The 22487-nt window shown below is 43.1% G+C and overlaps 1 protein-coding gene across 1 annotated transcript in view; it reads left to right on the top strand.

Moving 5' to 3' along the window:
* MICU2 (mitochondrial calcium uptake 2) overlaps positions 12983–22487 on the top strand; it is a 52026-nt gene continuing 42521 nt past the window's right edge. Inside the window, exon 1 of the mRNA XM_018056554.1 lies at positions 12983–13202. Within this exon, the coding sequence (XP_017912043.1) occupies positions 12999–13202 (204 nt within the window). The 5' untranslated portion in view covers positions 12983–12998. The remainder of the gene's footprint in view (positions 13203–22487) is intronic.

The raw sequence follows: 22487 nt of genomic DNA, 5'->3' as shown, positions 1-22487 counted from the left end.
TAACACATGACAGTGCTGCAGAAAGCACTATATGATCAAGGAAATTAAATGTTTTCCTAAGTGGATGGTTTCTGGGACAGATCTGTAGTGTGTACTCCCTGCTCAGGGGAAAAAAATGCAAAAAGTCAAAATTGATGGACCTATAGATTCTTGTACTGAGTGAAGTAAGACATACCAAGAAAGACAAATACCATATGATATTGCTTATATATGGAATTTTTTTAAAAGCCTGTAAATGAACTTATTTACAAAACTGAAGTATATTTACAGATGTAGAAAATAAACATGTGGTTACTGGGGATTTAAATTGGGAGATTGAGATTGACATATATACACTACTACACACAAAATAGATAACTGAGGACCTATTCTCTAACTCAGGGAACCCTATTCAGTACCCTGTAATGACAGGTATGGGAAAAGATTCTGAAAAACAGTGCATTCATGTACATGTGTAACGGAATCACTTTGTTGTACAGCAGAAACTAACATTGTACATCAACTGTACTCCAATAAAAAATTTTAAAATAAAAAAATTAAAAGTCAAAATACCTTATTATGATATGAGCAACTAATTTTATCCCTCCTCTCCCTTCCCCCCAAATTAAACCTGCCCCATTTCATTACCCTGCTCTCAGCTGAAATGGTGTCATCAGCAATCTGTCTAGTTGAACATTTTTTCAATAACTTCCCGCCACCACATGAATTGAGCTTCCATTCCTTTTTTGCCCCTTGGGTCCAACAGAACCTTCTGGGATGATGAAAATGTCCTGTATATGCACCCCTAACCGGGTGGAATCCACTGACCACATGAACCTGAAACATACTCAGTGTAACTGCAGAACTGAATTTACATTTTTCATTTAATGCTAATTAAACAGCCACAACTGGGGACTTCCCTGGTGGTCCATGGTTAAGATTTTGCCTTCCAATGCAGGGGGTACGAAATACGGGTTCAATTCCTACTTGGGGAGCTAAGATTCCCAGATGCCTCAGGGCCGAAAAACCAAAATATAAAACAGAAGCAATATTGTAACAAAATTCAATAAAGACTTTACAAATGACCCACATCAAAAAAAAAAAAAAATCAGCTGCAAGTGGTCAGTGCCTCCTGTACAGGACAGCACAGCTCTGGACTATTTTTGAGAGAATGCCGGGCCTGTTCACAGCTTTCATCTCCCGCTTCCTCACCCTCAAGCTCTGGCCTGACCAGGAGACAGTGAACAGCCATCCGTCTGCGCACACTCTGTTGTCCACCAGCCTCGAAACCTGCAGAACATCCCCTAGCAGTGAAGGGGCGAGTCTGGGGGAGTTGATGAAGTTGCAGAGAAACCCACCATTCAGCCATTCGGATAATCCATTACTGAAAGGAATTTTATCACGAGACTGGATGATCCGGTTCCTCCTGGAATTTCCATCTGGTATTTGCAATGACCTGTGATGACAGGGAGTTGGCATTTCTTAACAGCTACTACCTACAGAGGGATTTTCTAGACATTCTATAAAAAGTGAAAAAGGAGCTGGCCAGGAGGGGCGTCCAGAGGAAGATATATCATTCAGAAAGAAATAACATACATTTTTTAAAAATCAGATGAATTTGTGTGTGCGTGCTCAGTCCAACTCTTTGAAACCCCAAGGACTGTAGCCCGCCAAGCTCCTCTGTCCATGGGATTCTCCAGGCAAGAATACTGGAGTGGGTTTCCATGCTCTCCTCTAGAGGATCATTTGTAAAAAGCTCATAAATTGACTAATTAATCATTATTTTATTATTGACATGTAGTTAATTTACAACGTTGTATTAGTTTCAGGTATACAGAAGAATGATTCAGCTATACATACATGTAAATAGATATTTTCCTGTTTTTACATTCTCTTCCATTATAGATTATTACAAGATATTGAGTAGAGCTCCCTGTGCTGTACAGTAGGACCTTACTGTTAATCTATTTTGTATATAGTAGTATGTATCTGCTAATCCCAAACTCCTAATTTATCCACCCTCTCCCCCGACCTTTCCCCCTTGGATAACCGAAGTTTGTTTCCTATGACTATGAGTCTGTTTCTGTTTTGTAAATAAGTTTATTTGTATCATATTTTTAGATTCCACATATCCGTTTAATTGATTGCAGTGTAAATTTGAGGAGTGGTATATTGCTGTGGAAAGAGTTTTCCACTGGGACTGAATAGAAAACCTGAATTTTCTATTCTTGATGCTGCCATTATCCTGTGCTCTAACTTTGGGCCAGCCATTCATTTCATTAGATTTCAGTTATTTTATCACTTTTCATGTAAGTACATAAAATGAAGGCTTTCTACACATCACTCCTAAAACTGGGACTCACAGGCTCTTTAGAATTTCACAAAAGAGTAATGATCAGACCCCAAATTATCTTTTGTACCTGACAATGGAGACACACATCTAAGCCCAAGAGGGTCACCCAGGACTCACGGCTACAACATCCTCAAGTCCCAGGTTAATGTCAAGGCTGGTCTGAAGGCAGTGAGTTATCTCAACTGATTGTTCACAGCCAGATTAATGTCAAGAGCAAAGCTGTCTCAGACACAGAAGAAATTCTGTTATTTTATAAGACTTCCGGAATTACCATGGGGCTGACATTTAACAGTCTCCACTGTAAAAGAACCTAAACCCTTCATCCGTAAGCTGTAGTTTGAGCCTGATTCCTCAGAGTCGTGGGGATTAGGGTCAGCAAGACCCCCTCTCTGAACGGAGCCCTTCGCAGATCCCTCCCTCGGATTAGCTGGCCATCAGAGGGACAGGCCCTCAGGGACAGGCGCTCATGGGGGTGGGGGACTCACAGAAGGAGAATGGAGGAGACAAAAACGCTGTGCACTGATTCACCGGGATGCCCAAGGTCAAAGGCTTTTCAAGTCGAAGACAAACACGAGGCTGGACCCAGCCCTGTTGTACCAACTCTGTGGCCTGTCCTTATTTCCTGGGCTTTACCATGAACTGGAAGCCTGTTTTGGGGGGACGGGGGAGGGGGCAGGAGGGTCCAGCTTCAGTGATTTCGTACAGTCACTGCTTTGTAAAATTGAAAGCAGATCTGTCCCCAGTAGGGACACCTGAAAATGTTCCAAACCCTCAATGTTTTGGGGACTTGGAGCCGTACTTAGACACCCCACTGCATTTCAGAGAAAATGTGGTTTTCCTTGAAGGTTTGTCACATATCCCCACTTAAAACAAACATTCTTTCAAGTTAAGGAAAGCTCTACCTGCAGAGGCTGTGAATCTGGCTATAATTAAAAGGGGGAAAACATTCTACCCAAGAAAATGTGTTATTTGGTTAAAACATAAATACAAAAACAGTAAGATATCATTTGTACTGCTGGTTTCTATTTACTGAACAAGATGCTGGAAGAAAATTGTTTTAACTATTAACTTACTATTTTCTCATACATTTTTAATGTTTCACATAGAAACTGCAGTGGAGCCTGTAAAAATAACTTCAAATTCCAATGTCAAGTGCAGCGTGAAGATTCGGTTTCATTTTCAAAACTGCTCTGTTGAGAAATACGCCCTAAAAAGCAATTCTCACTTTACTCCGTTATAGCTCCGACAGCTGCAGGACGAATTATAAAATGTATTTAACCCAATCTGAAATGTAGAATTCTGATCTCTCAGGAAAGTATTTTTGAAGAATCTCACACATGCTAGGAAAAGGATTTAGAACTCTGATAAGGCTTCCCAAAGAAAGAAGCACTGTGAAATTTTAACAAAGGGTACCTTCTTTTTTCTCCCCCAAGAATGCCTCAGATCTATACTATCCAGTTTACTGCTTTATATTCTGTGGTATATACGGATAAGTTATCCTTTATTCCTGAATTCGACACCCTCTAGTCACGTTATATTATCACATACAAAAAGATACTTTACACAAACAAATTCAAACATGTTTATTCACACTCGTGCGTGCACATACACAACCGCACACACACATACATACTGCACGGTCATATATACTTGCTTTCTGGCAATTCAAAAAGCCATGCTTTCAAACATGGTGTATCTTTCTGAAGCTGCAGGCAGCTCTTTAAGGACTTAGCAGTTAACAGGGACCCAGAGCATTGATAACTTTTCAGTGCCTGCCCCAGGGGACATCACGACCATCCGGGGAATGAAAGAAGTGTCTGCAGTGCCTCCTGTCTGTCTGTCCTGGCGGCCCTGACTCTAGATGAGCGCGGCTACCTGAGCATAGACGGTCAGATATGGCTACTGTCAGATCACATTTTCACTCGTTATGCCATGAAACTCATCCTTGCTGTCACCTTTTTTGAAAAAAATCACAATTTCAGTATCTGCTTCTGTGGAGCCATTAAGATTTTGATGTTTGCACTAAGGAAAAAACATACTTAATTCTTAGATTAGTAAAAAATGTCCCATGAGCTACCTCAAAACTTCTCTTTTTACTTCATAAAAAAGATACTTAATGAAATCTGTAAACACTATGTTTCTGCCTAAATATGTTATTATGCTTCTCAACATTCAAAGTTTGAGTGAGAAACAAAATATTTCTTACAAAAAGATTGCAATACACACTGAGATCATTTGAACTAAAATATAGAAAAGCGTATATATAACAAAATACATGTGCACCCTAAATAATATACTTACAGTTTGTGTCTGGTCTTTATTTAGTGTTATAATTTCCCTTTCCCTAACTTCTATTCCATTTTCCCATCGGATTCCATTTTAAATTTAACATTTTTAAATCAACAGTAAAAACAATACTGGCATCTTTATTCCTCAACCAAGAAATGGTTATTAGATATTACCAGATATTACCAGAAAACCTAGAAAACCTATCAAAACTCTAGTTTTATATCCTAACTAAAAACTATGACAGATAACAGTAAAAGTCTCTATATTTTTAAATATGTTCATATCAGATCCTTTATCCAAAAGTATTTGAGGTATTTAAAGAAACATTTAAAAAGTGATTTAATATTTTTAGCAAGAAGGTATGGTTCCCTGGCTCTCAAGTGCCTTGGCTCAGAGTGGTCACGAACCAGCTCTCCTGACACAGCATCGGCCAGACACACAGGCCTGACCACATCTCATTGCCCGAATGCCCCAGCGAGGGACAGACGTGGGATTTGGTGGCTCTGTAAGGTTGTCTTGGCCACAGCTGGGAATGCCAGGCTATGACACTGGACCTGCTGTAACCAAGGAGAGTGCCCACAGCTCAGACAACACAGGAGTGTGTGTGCTGCTTTATTTCAAGCCAACAGAAAGTTGGGGAGTTCCACAGTCCCAGGGGGACGTGGCTTCACGCCACCAGTGCCCGTGCCTGGCCCTGTGATAAGACTGCCTGCCCATCGCTGCAGCCTGGGGTCAGCGCACTGGCCTTTTGTACATGGCGAGTGGACCCGGCGGGCTGGGTGAAGGTGGGGTGCTGCTGTGTCACAGTGGGACCTGGGCAAGATGGCCAGAAGTGCCAGTCAGCCAAGCTCCCTGCCCCCCATCTTCATCTACCCCAGGCCCCAGCCATGGAATCACAGCTTGTCCACATGGGGCCGCATGTAAGCCGCCCAGGGCAGCCAACGGCTCCCACGGACACCACTGGCCAGCGGCGCTGCCAAGTGTCTGCCAGCCTGGCCGTCACCCCGACTGTCATCCCAACAATCGGAAATACATGGCAGCCTCCAAGCCTTCCCACGTGGCTCAGCACTCACACCCTCAGTCGCCTGCTGTCTTGGCTCACTTGCCTCTCTAGCTCTGGACAGGGTTCCCACCCCAGCCCCTCTACTGAAGGCAAGCGTCCCCCGCCAAGTCCACCCAGCGGGCCTGTTAGCCAAGACTCACCAAACATCTTAGGCACCCCAGGAGACAGACCCCCAAGGAGTCACAGCACAAAAGCCTCTTGAGCCTGGTGTTTTAGTTCAGAAGGCCCAGGGCGAACCAGCAGGCCTGGCCCCACCCATGGTTGTCTCCCTGAGGACAGGCTTGCGGGGTCACCCCTAACCCCAAGGAGCCCAGAAGCAGCCCCATCCTCCCCCTGGGCAGGCTCCTCTACACCCCACCACCCCCATCCTGATGCCCAGCCCCAAATGAGCAGTTGCTCTGCACTTGACCTCATAGACCCAGGTTATCGGCTCAGATTCTGAAGACAGCCTCATGGTGTGGCGGGGAGACATCCAAAGGTCGCCACAGAAGGTCTCACGACTGGCAGAGGTCACCGTGGTGATGGCCAGGAAGGTGTGGCCAGCCAGGCGCAATCACTCAAGTCCACCTGTGTTGCCTCCCCACCGGTCAAGGGGGTCCCGACGTGTCCAGCCATCAGTCCACTGTGCTCAAGGTGAGTTACCGAGGGCCACCTGTCCCCCAGCTTCCCTCCTCCCTAGCAGGTTCCCAACATGTCTTGACCCCTTGGAGTCACTGTCATATCAGGGGAAGTCGCAGAATGCTGACCCCTCTGTGTATCTTTCTGAGTCCCTGAAGGACAAAGGAAACTCAGAAAATCTAATCAGTCAGGGAAAGAAACTTCTGAAGGGACCTGCGACTCCACTGCCAAGTGACCACACTGGGTCCCGCCAACCTCCATGGGACAAGGCCACGCGGTCACAGAGCCGGAAGACAGAGAAACAACAGACCTGCCCTTGGGGGATGAGAAAGTATAATGAAACCGAAATTTTATTTAGTTTGAAACAATAACAGTAGCGAAGCTTTTGTAGTAACATAATGCCTTAGTTTTTTGAAGACATCTATGGTTTCTGGGTGACTTGATCACACAAATACATATCACAGACTTGGAAATTTCTGCTGAAATCTTGGGGCCAAGGAACACATCATTAAGTTTTTTGTTCCCATCCCTGTCCTCCTCTTGCTCATCTGTGTGGGCCTGCCCTCTTTCTTAGCTCTTCTCCAGTCACCATCTTTGACGTGTTTGAGATGTACACTTTACAGGTGAAAAGGGGCAGAGGAAAAACAAGTGTTGGTTTTCTTTCTTGGTGGAATATACAGAACTTTGGAGACATTATAACTGACTTGAAAACAATATCCCGGACACACAGTTTATGGACAGTCTGTTCCATAAACGTACTCTCTAGAGAAAACCCGGCTCGCAACTTCAAATACTGCACCGTCACTCTCTCATTCCTGCACTTCATTACTTGCATTCGGCTCTCCCTGGCCTGTGGAGCTGGGACACACGCTTGCACAAGACTTTTTACTCACTCTTCTTCTTTTCATCACCTTGGGGTCCCCTAACTTCCTAGCATTTTTTCCTTCGTAAAGTTTTGTGTGTTCATTGGATTACAAACAGTATTAAGAAATACAAAACAAAAAAAACTGGTATATGGGTTTCCTTATGAGTGTTCATCTTTTAAAAATAAATGATGACGGACTTCCCTGGTGGTCCAGTGGCTAAGACTCTGCACTCCCAATGCAGGGGGCCCAGGTTCTATCCTTGGACAGGGAACTAGATCCCACATGCTGGGATCTAGGAGTTCACATGCCTCAGTGGAAGATCCTGCATGCCATGACGTGGCACAGCCAAATAAATAAATACATATATTAAAAAAAATAAGAATACATGATGAATTGTGTACAATATAATTATGTGAGCTTGAGAATTACTTCAATATAACCTAGTTGGAGAAATGGAGGAGATATGGGTGAAACAAAATAAGTCACGAGTTGGTAACTGTTAAAGTCAGGTTATATGTACAGGGAGGTCCATTACTTTATTCTAATTTTATATATAAATATTGAGTTTTTCATAATAAAAGCTTGAAAGGACACAAGTATCATGACTTCATCCCTTTCATTAATAAGACACTCACTTCTTCCATTTGAACTAATATTTCTTTTGTGAGATATCTTTTTGAGCTATGACAGTCATTAAAGACTAATGTCTGCATTAGCTGAAAAGAATCCCAGACCTTGGTATCTCATAGCTCACAAAACTTAAATCAAGACTTTCTAAGTTAATGAATCCGGTTCAATCATACTGATCTCACTAAAATAATATTAACAGTTTTAGAGAGAGCAAAATATTCACTGCATCTTTAATAACAAAATTAAAATTTTATAAGTACCATTTCATGTTTAGATGATCATTTACATTTTTATTATGTGAAACTGTTAACGTTTAGTTGTAAATATATAGATTCAGGAAACAAACATACACAAATGGGGGGAACATGCTTTCACAAGTTCTCAGCACAGGGGCGCAAATCGGTGTGTGGAGACCCCTGCCCGTGACAGGCACCTGGAGGGGCTGTGTCTGCATGCCTAGGGCATGGCACTCTGCTTGGCACGTATTCCACACCCAGTATTATTTGCCAAATGAAAAAGCAAAGCCACTCTGGAGTAGCACACGGTGAGAATTTTAGAAGTGGAAAAATAAACGGAAAGTAATCTCCTCATTTTCCAACCAGGAGACGGAGGTCTAGGAAGGTTAAGTCGCACGGCTAATGGGAGTATGGTGAAAGAAATGTTTGAGGAAGACTGGTCTGACATAGATCTATGGGATGCTTCAGAGGAGAAAAAGAGGAGAAGGAACAGCCTCTGGAGAGACCCCGGTGAGCATCAAAGCCCCGCGGTAAGGAGAGTGCGAGCTGGTAATGGGGAGGGAATGAGAAGCAGAGGAGGATCTGAAAGACGTTGAAAATGCAACTCTTGGCACCGCTTTTTCACTGTCAGAAAGATTTAATCTTGACCTATTTCTACACATGCTGGTATCAATCACGATACCCAGATATTTTTACCCACGGCCCTGAACTGCACAAAAAAGACATAATTAGCGATTCTTTTGACTCATCGAGGCCCTCTGAGGATGATTCATGCCTTCTGCTACACAATTATCTACCATAAATATAGATTAACCTCCGTCTATTCCAAGCAATCGCTCTTTATAATGTCCATTCAAATGCTGTTTACTCTATTACTATAGGACTGAGTCCAACCTCCTTCATTTATCTTTTGAGACCCTCCATATTTTTTTCTCCTCTGCCTAAGATAGTCAATCTTTGCACCCATTATTCTATAATATAACAATAAACAATCTTTCAGAATCAGGATAGCAGTTTTTGTTTATCTTCCCCACACATGCTAGGATTAAAGATGCATTTGAGTTAATAACTTCATCTTTTAAAGTGGAGATATGATAGAACAAATGCCTTCAATAAGAAGACCTAGATGATCTCTTTTGTTCAAGGCCAGCAACCCAGAGAAAATCAAAGTCTGGTTGTAGGCAGGAGGGAAGATAATTTAGAGAGGCCCATGGGACAGTGGGTGAGAAAGGCCAGGAAGAATGTGGACAGGCAGAAGATAATCTCCAGGCAGAGAGGGTCTGAGCTGCAGAGGAGACCAGGTGGTAGGGATACCAGAGAGGAGGCATGGATACTCTGAAGACAAACATGTAGAGGGGTCAAGAGTGCTGACCACCGGTCTATATATTGGTGGAGATTATTCCATGACCCCTCAGCGGCCCTCAAGCCACTCCAAGGCAGCCCTAACCAGCCCTTGGGCCCCAAGCCACCCACTATATCTACCCCACTCCCAGGCTTTCAACCTGGTACTCCTCCGATATTAGAGGATTTCCCTACCCAAACACTCTGGCTTCCCGAGTTCCAGACTGAGTCACCTAACCTACTTCCCTGGACGCCTTCCTCGCTGCTCACACCTACCATCCTCTCCCTCCTCTGCTCAGTACAACAGTCCACGGCCACCCTGCCCTGTTTAGAAATTCAGGCTTGGTCTCATCAATGAAAGAAACCACCTTGAGCGCAGTTTTTCTGCCATAAAACTTGTTCCTCCTACCAAATAAGGAGCACAGAGGAAGTGAATTGAGAATATTTTGAGGACTTCCCTGGCAGTCCAGTGGTTAAGACTCTGTGCTTCCACTGCCCGGGGTGTGGGCTGGATCCTGGGTTGGGGAGCTAAGATTCCAAGTGCTGCATAGCACATCCCCCCACAACCACTACCAAATTTTTTTTAAAAGTATGATATTTTGAAACAGTGTTTATACTCTGTTTTTCTCCAATTCCCATTTAAAATAGTATAAACCTGATAACTTTAGCAGCAGGCTTGTATTTGGGGATTGGTATATAAACTACATGGTTGAAAATACATCCCCGCCAAGGACTTTCTCTACAGCTGGTGAAGAAGAAATGAACAAAGCTGGAGCCTGAAAAGACCAATACATTCAATGTGTTCAGACAAATGTCGGCAGCTGCCAGGGAAGACTGCATACTTAGAATGGTTAGTTGGCTAGAGATCAGCTCTATTATAAGAACGTGTTTCCTCTGCAGAAGAAAAGTTTGAATACATTAAGTCTTAATGAGAGTTCTAGAGGTCTGGGGACATAATAATCACAAAACAGTTTTTCAAATAAGTTGAAAGATTTTCAGCAAAAGAAAAATTAAAAATGAGGTTTTTGTCCTGGAAAATAAATTACACAAAGGGAACAATATATTTCTGTATGTTTGACTCCCAAAGAATGGAAATTGGTACAACAGAGCTCCATTTGCCCTATTCACTCATCACTCAGTCCCATATTCCATCACTGAATGTCTAATATGTGCTGGACATTGTGCTCTGTGCTGAGGATACAGAAAAATAAGATATCCTCGCCCATGAGGATGTCAAACTATGGCAGAAATACAATGTTTTTAAACACACCAAATGCTCTAATAGGAAGATAAGAGCACTTACTTGGGGCTTGGGGCCATGACTACGTAACATGCCAGCTTTCATTAAATGTGTAGAGGAACCGTGAATTAGGCAGCACCTTGGAGGCTCCCCTGGTGGCTCAGATGGTAAAGAATCCCCCTGCGATTCAGGAGACCCAGATTTGATCCCAGGGTTGGGAAGATCCCCTGGAGGAGGAAATGGCAACAACTCCAGTCTTCTTGCCTGGCGAACTCCATGGAAAGAGGAGCCTGGCAGGCCACAGTCCATGAGTTTGCAAGAGTCAGACATGACTGAGTGTCTTTCACTCTCATACACATAACTACATTTTGTAACTGTGGCTCCTAGAAATCAAGCATAAACTTTAGTATATTCAGGATGTACAAATATATCCTAGAAATCACACAATTACCACTGGACAGAAACGAGCTAGACATCAATGATTCGAAAAAGCAGGACATATGGTTTTCTGAGAGCTACCAGAAAGCTACCAGAATTTTCAAGAGCTACCAGAATTAGCAGAGGTGAAAACCAGCCCAGAGGTCTGGTAGGAGTCAAGTCAGGTAGGGAAGAGCAGAAAGATCCCAGGTTAGCCAGGCCAGCCATCTGGACTCATGGACATTTGGTAAAGCTCATTTGTGATCAGAAGGCGGAAATGAGCCAAATCTTCAAGAGGATCAGCTGACACATGGGGTGAGTCTGCAGGACATTTGTCTAGTCGCTCCCCTGGATGGCTTATGCAACACCCCTGCCCCAACCCCAAACCATGAGACAGTTGTTTACGGCTGAGAAAACTGAGATTCAGAGAGTTTAGGTAATTCGTCCCAAATCACAGTGATGATCCCGGCAAAGGCAGGAAGCAAACCCTGTAGTCTGGCCCACACAGCTGTGCACTGCAAGGCCCTTCCAGTGCCCACCTTGGGAAGGACGCAGAAAGTGGTTCCAGCAGCTGGAAAAGTGAAGAAGCTCCAACTGCAGATCAATTGAGACAAGCTGGCAAAGGAAGAGGGAGCGAGAACCAAGGGCGGATCACGACAAGAGGATCCAAGGAATTAAGTGGTCACATTAGATTTAGTGTGGCACTTGTTCTTTGATTTTGGTTTGGGGTTTGTTTTGCATAACTTCAAGATGACAATGATTATGCAATGAGGAATCCTGGCACCTTTGGCTGTGGGCTGTAAGTTACTGCACGCCCAAGTAAAGCTTCTGATGGCTCAGGGACATTTCAGAGGCTGAACCAAGTTTATTTAATAAATCTACTCCCAAAAGTCAAGACCAAAGAATGGAGGATCAGAGACTACAAAACAAAGCCAAGTCTTCTGCCTCAGCTAAATCATTTCTTACGAGCAGGGGAACGGCCAGGACTGAGATGTTGCCCTAAGGCTGCCCTTGGACCCAGGGAAACACCTGGGTGAGGGACACGTGAGGTGTGCAGCGTCTGAGTCGGGGCCAGATCAGATAATAGACATCATCAAACACTTTATTCGGAGAGTTTAAATCCAACACTCAGCAAACAGTGATCGCCTCAAGTCAAGAGAATGACTCTGGGTGTTCATTAAAAACTACTTCATCAAAGTTACACTGCTGGGATGGGACATAATTTAGCAAAACCTGAAGAGCAGACAAGAATGTAAGGACAAGAAGGATGAAAACAAGACGTCAAGACACTTTTTGGTTTGTCAGTTTTGCAAGATAAAAAACGTTCTGGAGATGATGGTGGTCAGTTGCACAACATGAATTGCTTAATGCCACCGAACTGTGCGCTAGAAAAATAGCTCAGATGGTAGTGGCATGCATATTCCACCACAACTGAAAAATACATCTTTTAAAAAGCGTGCTTGACTGCCACAGACAACAGAACACAGTGTTTCTTACAAGAAACAATGTTTCTGAGGCCCGGAGGCCTGTGCGGATGCCTGCAGAGTTTGGGCGGCTTCCCGACTCAGGAGATTAGCGGCAGGCAGGAGGTAGAGCCTACCCAGTCCCTCACGCCCCTCCGCTCACAGCACCGCCTTGATCACGCCCACCGGGAATAGGCTCCGTCTCACTGCGACCACCGCCTCCGCGCCGGACCACAGCCTCCCATCCCCGACTCGCGACCCCAGGCCCGGCTGGGTCTGCCCGGACGCGTACGACCCTCACACGCGTCCCGCCGTGCCCTGTCCTTGCCTCGGAGGCGTGCCCAATCTACCTCGGACACGCCCCCGTCCCCGCCGACAACAAGGCGCGCAGGCTCGGGGGCGGGGCGGAGACTTCCTTGGTCTCGCGACACCGCGGCCAGGCGCGAGTTTTCGGGACGCCGTGAGAAGCGGCGCGAGCGCCGCCTCAGAGCGCTTCCGCAAAGATGGCGGCGGCGGCCGGTGCGCGACTGGCGGCCTGGGGCGAAAGGCTGCGGCGGGGTTTCGCTGCCGGCCGGCGGGCCTGGCTGGGCCCCGGGCCCGTGGCGGCGGCAGTGGCCGGCGTGGCCGTGGCAGGAGCAGGAGCGGCGTGGTATCACGGCCGCGTGAACGTGGCGGCGCCCCAGGGCAGCCTCACTGTCCTAGCTCAGGTACGGGACGGGCCCAGTCCGGAGCCCCGCCGCGCCCCTCAGGCCTCGGGCGGCCGGAGGGTGGGGATGAGCAGTGGGCGTCTGGGGCGGCCCTGGGGCAGCCGTCTACCCGCTGGGACGTGGGGGCGTGTCCGGTGCAGGCCTCCCCGTCCCGCAGGACCGCCAGGTGGTCGAGCTGTGCCAGCAGGAACTCTTTAATAATGAAAGCGTGCACCCTAAAAGTCGGTCGGTTCATGATTCCTGGTTTCGTGGTCAACTGTCAGGAACATTGCTGCATGTCATAAATCTGTGTGCTTCCACGCGCTCGAAGTACCAAGCTAAAGACGTTTTTTCTAAAACTGCGGTATTTGAAAGTAAAGTTCATATTCCCTGGTTCCGCATTAATTTTCCACATAAAACATTTGAAGCTTTGAGAGTAAAGTTTGTGTATACTTTTGAAAATTAAAAGCAGTAATCTTTTTCTGTGGTTAGACTTAACATTTTTCCTTTCTAATGGCCTTGAGTTCTGACAGACTCAGCAGTCAAGATTCAACAAGAGAGGAAAGAAAGCTGGCCTTGTGACTTAAAACTAAATATTGACAGCATTTTTACTTGTATTAAATTAAAATGCCACAAAGTGAATACGTGCAATAACTCTTCCCCCATCCTCATACCATTTCTGATCCCAGGAGTAAGAATCTAACAGCGTTTTATAGCATTTTTGTTCATCCTGTGTCAAGCAGTTCCGTTTACTGTTCATCTTTGGTTTCTCTGCTTCTGTTTCATCCCTTTAGTTCATCCTGTTTAGTTAATCTTCCCAAGAGTGTCACTTTAACCACATCTTGTACCCTTCTTCAGAAACCATTAGTGCCTCATGCTCCTAGGATAAAACCCACATTTTTAAGTTTTGTTATTCAGAGCCCTCTGTAGTCACAGTCTGACATCGAGCTTCACCTGCCTGTTTCCTCCGTCCTTGGAACAAGGGGCCTGTCCATCTCTCTGCTGCCCCAGCTGCTGCTCTGCCAGCTGCAGCACCACCACCACTTTGGAGTCACTTGTGCACAGTCTAGAACTACTGAGCTATATGTGCTTTTGACACAGAAGTATGTATTATATAATTATTTTACTTAGTATGGCAAGGTGGTAAATCTTAACATGGTTTTAAAATAATAGTCATGATGGCCTTCATTTCTAGTCATCACACTAAGTGATTTCTCCAATAAAAATAGTGAATTTATATCCATTTGCTTATGCACTTTCCCGGTTTCCATTGTGACCCGTGCTTGCAATTGTGAGGGTTAGTCAGGAATTCAGGCTTGAATTCGAGGTCATGAAATAGCAGATATGGAATTTCCCTTCTTTCCACAGTTCTGGAAGTGCTGCCTCTGTGCCAGGCAGAATGCAAGGAACTGGAAATTCAAGACACATTTCAAGTGCTCACAGTTTAATGCAGGGGGGACTTTAATCTAGGGTGAGGGGGTGATAAATGCTGATGCTCTGGGGGCATCTGGAAAAGCCCGGCACACAAGCCTGCTGTCCTGAAGTGGTGGCCTGTGGGATGAACAGGGTTTGCAGGGCAGGGAGAAGGGGGTGAGCATTGCAGCGGTCTGGAGAGAAGGATTGAACTGGTAAGACCTGGGCTGTAGAAGATGAGGTTCAGAACCAGTGGCGGGGTATCAGGTCAGAAAAAAGTTTTTATCTAGAGGACAGCAGGCAGCCATCCTGAAGATTCCTAACCTTCATGGTTAGGAATGTTCCCCTGAGAATACAGGCCTAGAATTCAGGGAGTCTGGGGCTTCCCTGGTGGCTCAGACATTAAAGAATCTGCCCGCAATGCGGGAGACACAGGTTTGATCCGAGGGTCAGAAGATCTTCTGGAGAAGGAAATGACAACCCCTCCAGTATTCTTACCTGGAAAATCCCATGGACAGAGAAGCCTGGAGTGCTGCAGTCCTTGGGGTCACAAAGAGTCGGACACAACTAAAGCAACTTAGCACATGAACTTAAATACTAAAGATGACATTTTTGTTTTCAATGACCTATAAACTTAACATTTTCTTAAATTGTGAGTGTAGGCAACTATCTGAAGAAGTATTAACAATAGCTGACTGTCATCAGTAGCAATCTCAGATATTTTCCTATTCTGATACCATTGTTACAGATATCTCAACAACACTTTGAAATTAGAGTGCTTATTCAGCCTGCCACTGTCTTATGTTATTTAATGCATAAATCAAGAATTATGCTTATTGCAGATTTGGCTTTCACCTTTGGAAAAAGAGTATGGAGACTTTTTTGAAGGGAGTGGATTGAAAGCGAGTTCAGAAACTTGCAGTAATTCAGGAGAGAGTTGGTGATGGCTCAATTAGTGGATGACTTGGAAAGAAGTTTAAAGATAAATTTGCAGAATCTTGTGTAAAATGTAATTGTTTCAGCAAATAATACAGGTTCACTCCCCACCACTATCCAAAAGTAGAGCATTCCTTTGAAACCTTTTGTAAGCTGGAATGGTGTAAAATCAAAGAGCAGTTACCTTAGACACATCTTGCTCACGGATACATGAAATAAATGGAGCTGAGTCACAGATGTTCACAGACGCAGTTTGAGCTCTGGCATCTGACGCTGAGATGCTGAGTTTTAGTTCCAGGGAGGAAGCTTGGCAGGACCACTCTTGCTGCCTGGGATGTACACTGCCCCTGTGACGGTTCACCAAAAAAGGCTGAGCACTACTTTCGATTTTTGCCTTTTTTTTGTAAACGCAAAACTCCTCTTCAGAATGTTTTTGGTTAGCAGATACAAGTACCAGTGTAGGTCTTTGGTGAAAGCGAAGTGGCCTGAAGCAGAGGACTCCTACAGGAATCCTGTACCAGTGATGACATTGGGGCAACAACATATTATTGCCTCTTTCAGAGATCCTCCAGAGCATGTCATCCTACCAGTCACATTTATGTAAGCTGCTTCCTCCGAAACACTTTAGTATATTTGAAAACTGTTCTAGGTTTCTAGAAATACTCTCTTTGAAAGTATTGATGTATTTGATTCTGGCATAGTAAAATGAGATAAGACATGATAGAAGGGAGAAGACAAAATTATTTTATTATTCCAAGCCATTCTGCTCTAAAAGGATAGAAGTCCTTAGTAAGCCTTGATATGTTAAAAAAAAATACACACCCCATATATATATATATATATATAGTTACCTCATGGGGAAAACAGTTAGGAACTCTAGAGTTTTTGAGTTGTAATGGCAAAATTATTTTCTTCCTGCAGGAATTTCAATAATATATAAAAGTTTTTAGTTTTTAATGTATTTTGTTTTTGCAAACTAGAAACAATATATTGATAAACCAAAACTGATGAAAACAAATCTTCATATCACTAAGTAAATCTCTAGTGACATGTAAGATCAGACTTAGGGTAGAACTTGTCTGAATCATTTTGATATTATATATGCTTGTAATAAGGCCTAAAACTGGAAGGGGGAGGAGAAAAAATAAAAATTCATTACATTTCGAAGTTGACAACAATTACGTTTTATTTGTTCTAACTGATTTGTTGATTGAATATTTCATTTATCCTCTAAATTTTTACACTTTGTGGCCTTACAATTTTCAAGTTATATGTAATACTGAATATGTTTCCCTGACTTCATAGTAGGATTTTGGGGTTTGCTTTTTAATGAAAAATTTGTCCACTATGCTTAAAGTAAAAGTATTGTGTATTGAGTCCATTGTTGTGCTTAGTCTCTCAGTCCTATCCAACTTTTTGCAATCCTATGGACTGTAGTAGCCTGCCAGGCTCCTCTGTCCATGGAATTCTCCAAGCAAGAATACTGGAGTGGGTTGCTGTGCCCTCCTCCAGGGGATCTTCCCAGCCCAGGGATCGAACACAGGTTTCCCCCATTGCAGGTGGATTCTCTACCGTCTGAGCCAACAGGGAAGCCCTACCTAGTCCGTAATACTGTATAAATGTTTTCTATTCTATGTAAATCCAAATTCCTTATTCTATAGATTCATACGTGTCAGATTCCATTTTATATTGTTTATTTGCACTTATAAATTATTGGAAGCTTTCCTTAACATTTAATCTGTTATTTTATAGAACTTATCGCTTCCTGAAATTGTTTTTTTGTTTCTTTTGTCTGTCTTAGAAAGATAGCCTCTTATCTTTTTCATCTCTGTATTCTTGGTGCATAAAACATTCACCATTACATAATGTTTGTCCAAAGAGTGAATAAATGAACTGTACTTTGTAACAAAGTGACCTTGTCTGACTTTGGTTTGATTAGCCTTTGTAGAAATAATAGACAAGCAGTGTCCAGAATATGTTCATATTCAGCTGAGTTACTAAATGTCATGTGTATATTCAGTTACACACTTAGGGTTATAGAGACATATGCCATGTTCCCAGTAGGAAACCTAAGTACATAGGAAACTTTGCCCTTCTGCCAAATTCCAAAGGCCTGGAAAAGAGTCTTGTGCATAGTAGGTGTGCTAATTATTTATTGAATTGGTAAATGAGCTGATGAAATCTGTGAGACAGTAATGGATATTCCTTTGTCTCAGAATATTCCACCTGTTACTGTGTATGAGATTTAATTTTTAATTCATGTTGTTAATACTTAAACCTGTCTTTATACAGCAAGCTTTTGTCTGGAGCCATCACATTAAAATATCAAAATTATTTTAGAATAAAATAAAATGCATTTTCATTCCAATTATTGAGATCCTTCAACTTGTAAACCTCAAGCCAAGTAAATTTTTTAAATTAATTTGTTTTGACTGTGTTAGGTCTTTGTTGCTCCTCACAGGCTTTCTCTAGTTGTGGTGAGCAGGGGCTTCTCATTGCAGTGACTTTTCTTGTTGAGGAGCCCTGGCTCTAGGACAGGAGGGCTTCAGTAGTTGCGGGTCCCTGGCTCTAGGGCACAGGCTCAGTGGTTGTGGTGCACGGGCTGAGTTGTTCCAAGGCTTCTAGAATCTTCCCAGACTAGGGATAGAACCCATGTTCCCTGCATTGACAGGTGGCTTCTTGGACCACCAGGGAAGTCCTAAATTATTTTTAAATTTGGAAAATAACCCTGACCTAGACTAAACCCAACTGTATCAATAAACTATTTTGATGTTAAATGTGTGGCACACATTTTTTTATACTGTTGATTACACTAAAGATTCACATACAACAAGATCTGTATCTTAACAACTGACTCATTTCCTCTTAGGGAGAGAATGGTTTGGTTTGCATGGTCAGTGTTTCTGAAAGAGTCAGCATCCCACGGACCTGGGTTTGGCTTGGGCTCCACAGGTGAGGGCCGGTGGCTGGCATAAGAGGCACATAAGTCTGGGCACAGAAACAGAAAGGGAGATGGGAGCTGGACTGGAAGGGTAAATACCCTTACAACCTTTGATCTCCCTGCCTCCCACCCGTCTGGAGTCTGGTAGATTGTTACAGGCTCAAGCAGAGTCACACACGGTTCCTGTGGCTTAGGCAGGGGCCAGTGGAAGTGACGCCCAGAGAGGAGGCAGTGAGATTGCAGTTCCTCCCATTCCCAAGGTATTAGCAGCACTCCAGGAAGGGGCTTTTTGCATTATCCTTCAGTTTTAATGGAGGTGTAGTTGACATAAAAATTGTATAAATTTAAGGTGTACCACTTGATGTCTTACTTGTATACACTGTGAGATGGTCAGCACTGTCAAGCTGATTAACATCCATCACCTCACGAAGTTACCATTGTTGTGTGTGGGTATGTAGTGAGAACACTTAGATCTACCCTCCTAATAAACCTCAAGCACATGATACAGTATTTATGTACAGTATAATGTGTGTATTGTCATGCTGTCCATTAGACATCCAGGACTTAGCCTGCATAACTGACACTTCATACCCTTTGACAGCATCTCCCCATCCCCCCAGCCTCTGGCAACTACCATTCGCTTTGTTCTATGAGTTTCACTATTTCAGTTTCACAGATAAGTGAGCTGTGTAGTATCTGTCTGTCTGTATCTGGCTTATTTCACTGAGCTTAATGCCCTCCAGGTTCATCCATACTGTAATCCTTGGCAGGGTTCCTTATCCAAAGGCTGAAGGGTGTTTGTCAACTTGTGGTATGGGTATGTATCAGTATCTTCTTTATCCATTATCTGTTGATGGAAACTTGGGTTCTTTTCATACCTTGGCTCTTGTGAACAATGAGCAGTGACCTTGGAAGCTCGGATTTCTATTAGAGATACTGACTTTAGAAGTGAAATTGTTCATTTTTTGAGGAACGGCCTTACTTTCTCCACAGTGGCCTCACAGTTTACAGTAATGGTATAGGAGGGTTCCCGTTTCTTCACAGTCTCACCAGTGCTTATCTCCTGTCATTTTGATAATAGCCATTCTGACAGGTGGGAGATAGTACCTCATTGTGGTTTTGATTTGCATTTCCCTGATAATTAGTGATTTTGAGCACTGCCTTTTATATCTGTTGGTCTTTTGTAGGTAGGTTGTCTTTTCAAAAATGTTGATCAGGTCCTTTGCTTGATTAATCAGGACTTTGGTGTTGTGGTTTTTGCCATCGACCTGAGTTGCCTTTGTATGTTGAATACTAACTCATCAGATGTGTGGTTTGTAAATAATTTCTTCCCCTCCCATGGGTTGATTGCTTCCTTTGCTGTGTAGAAGCTTTTTACTTTGATGTAGTATTGACAATTTTTGCTTTTATTCTCTGCTTTTGGTGTCATACCAAAAAAATCATTGCCAAGACCAAAGTCAAGAAGCTTTCCCTCTGTTTTCATCTCATAGTTTTCGATTCTTACACTTAAGTCTGTAACCCATTTTGAGTTAATTTTTGTATAAGGTGCAGGATGAGGGCCCAATTTACTCTTCTGCATGTGGCCATCCAGTTTTCCCAACACTGTTTGTTGAAGAGACTGTCCTTGCCCCGTTTCATGTTCTTGGCTTTCTTATTGAAGATGAGTTGACTGTAAATGTGTGAATTTACATCTCTTTCTGTTCCAGTGGTTTATATGCCTGTTTTTATGCCAGTACCATACTTTTCAGCACCTGCCACTTCTGGTTTTATTACTGTAGTGTTGTAATAGATTTTGAAATCAGGAAGTGTAATGCCTCCAGGTGTGTTTATCTCCCTCAAGATTGCTTTGACTTTTTCAGGTTCTTCTGTGGTTCCATAGCAATTTTAGGATTTTTTTTCTTTTCCTATTTCCATAAAGAATGTCATTGGGATTTTGCTAGAGAGCTCTTTGAATCTGTAAATCTCCTAGGTCTGTTGCAACTGAAAGAGTGAAGACAGACTGTTGAGCTTTGGGCATGCTGATATAGGGGAGTTGTTGCTGACCTTGAAAAAAGGCATTTCAGTGAAATACTGGAGGCAGTTTAATTGGAGTGTGTTGAGGAGAGACTGAAGTAAGGAAGCAAAGAAAGCAAATCAGTTCAGTTCTGTCGCTCAGTTGTGTCTGACTCTTTTGCGACCCCATGGACTGCAGCGCTCCAGGCCTCCCTGTCCATCACCAACTCCTGGAGTTTACTCAGCTCGTGTCCATCGAGTCGGTGATGCCATCCAACCATCTCATCCTTTGTCGTCCCCTTCTCCTCCTGCCTTCAATCTTTCCCAGCATCAGGGTCTTTTCCAAGGAGTCAGTTCTTTGCATCAGGTGATAGAGATGCTTCTTTCTAGAAGTGTTGCTGAAAGAATATGAAAAGAAACACTTGCTGGGAGAGTGATGTAATTAGGAGGCAAAACCTGGTCCAGCTCTGATTGTGGGGGAATTAGAGGTGGACATCTTTAAGGAAGGAAAAAAGCCCCTGGAGCCCAAGCCCAAGCCCAGGAAGAAAGGTCAGGCTATGAGAAGAATAAGTTTTCCTCCTTCATCCTAACAGGGAGGGGAAGCAGAGGGTGTGGCTAACCTAGCAGCTGGCTATAGACCTGATGAAGTGCTCTGGAAAATCAGGAGGTAAAATCAGGGACACTGGGTGGTGGGTCAGAGTAATGACTACTGCTGGAGAGGCAGGCTGTGGAGGGCGGGGGAGACGGGTTCACGCACTCATGAAGAAGAGAGCTTGGCCCAGGGGCCACGGACTTCTGATGGCTTGCTTTTGGTGATTTTCCCTTGTAGCTAAAAAATATTACCTAACATTATTTTTAAGAAGGCTTGGTATTATGAGTTTAATGTGGATAATATATTGCATTATGGCATTTAAATTTTAAAATTAAATTCTAAAATAGTAATAGAACATCAAAGGTGGTTTTTCTTTGATACTATTTAAATTCACATTTTGAACTCATTTTGTGAGTACAGCCTGACTGAAACAAATGGTCACACATTTTAAATAAAAGCAAGGAGTGTGGATCTTCATGTTCTAATAGTCAGAAATATGTTAACTTGGAAAGCAGCAGGTGTTACTAGATGCAGGACTCCTTTTCTGTTGCATATCAATGAATATTTTAAAACTCAAATAATGTAATTATGAGATGAAACTATTAATATTTTAATTTGCTGTAAGAGCTCTAAACAATTTTAAAAATTAAATTGGCACATTGAAACTATCACAGCATTATTAATTGGCTGTACTCCAATATAAAATAAAAAGTTAGAAAAATTAAATTGGCACTGCTTTATTTTACTTCAAGTTGTCTGACTATATTTGTGGTCATTATTTTTGTGAAGGGAAGAAAAGGACATTAGTAAGATCTTAGCAAGGTAGAACAAGAATATATTGGCGTCTGCTGGGATTGGGGTGTATTTGTGCACAGTCCCTTGGATTTAATGATAGTGCATTTAAAACTGGTTATGCCAAGGGCAGTGAAGTGATAGCAGCATACAGAGGTTTAATAACCATGAAACACTGTAAGCCTAATGAAGACAAAAGCTTTTTTGCAACAGTAAAGCAAGAATGCAAAGTTTTTATACTTTATTGCCTCAGGTAAAAATGTGTCTGGAAACAGATAAGTGATGACAAAGCTTTGATGTTAATAAACCCAAATGGAAGTCAGAAATCAAAGTGTGTAAGTGGCCAGATTATGGAAAGAGAGATGACAAGAGTTATACCCTGTGATTAGATGTAGTTTGTGCTTTGGGCAAAGCTATTTGTCCTGCATGAATGAGAAGTTGTCTTTCCTTCCTTCCTCGTGGACACTATCTCTATATCCTACTGTAACTCTTTGGAGGTGCTTTTCGGGGAGGTGGGGACAGAGGGGCAAGAAAGGAAGGAAAACAAATTATAAAAGCAGAAGCATTTTTAATCTGTCATTTTGCAGTTATGTTTATTTAGCTGAACCTGGAAGTAAAAAATTACTGTTTACTCTCATCC

This window comes from Capra hircus, chromosome 12 (assembly GCF_001704415.2).
Source record: "Capra hircus breed San Clemente chromosome 12, ASM170441v1, whole genome shotgun sequence".
Taxonomy (NCBI): Eukaryota; Metazoa; Chordata; class Mammalia; order Artiodactyla; family Bovidae; genus Capra; species Capra hircus.
The sequence above is the reverse complement of the archived record's forward strand: the minus strand, read 5'-3'. Positions and strand labels throughout refer to the sequence as shown.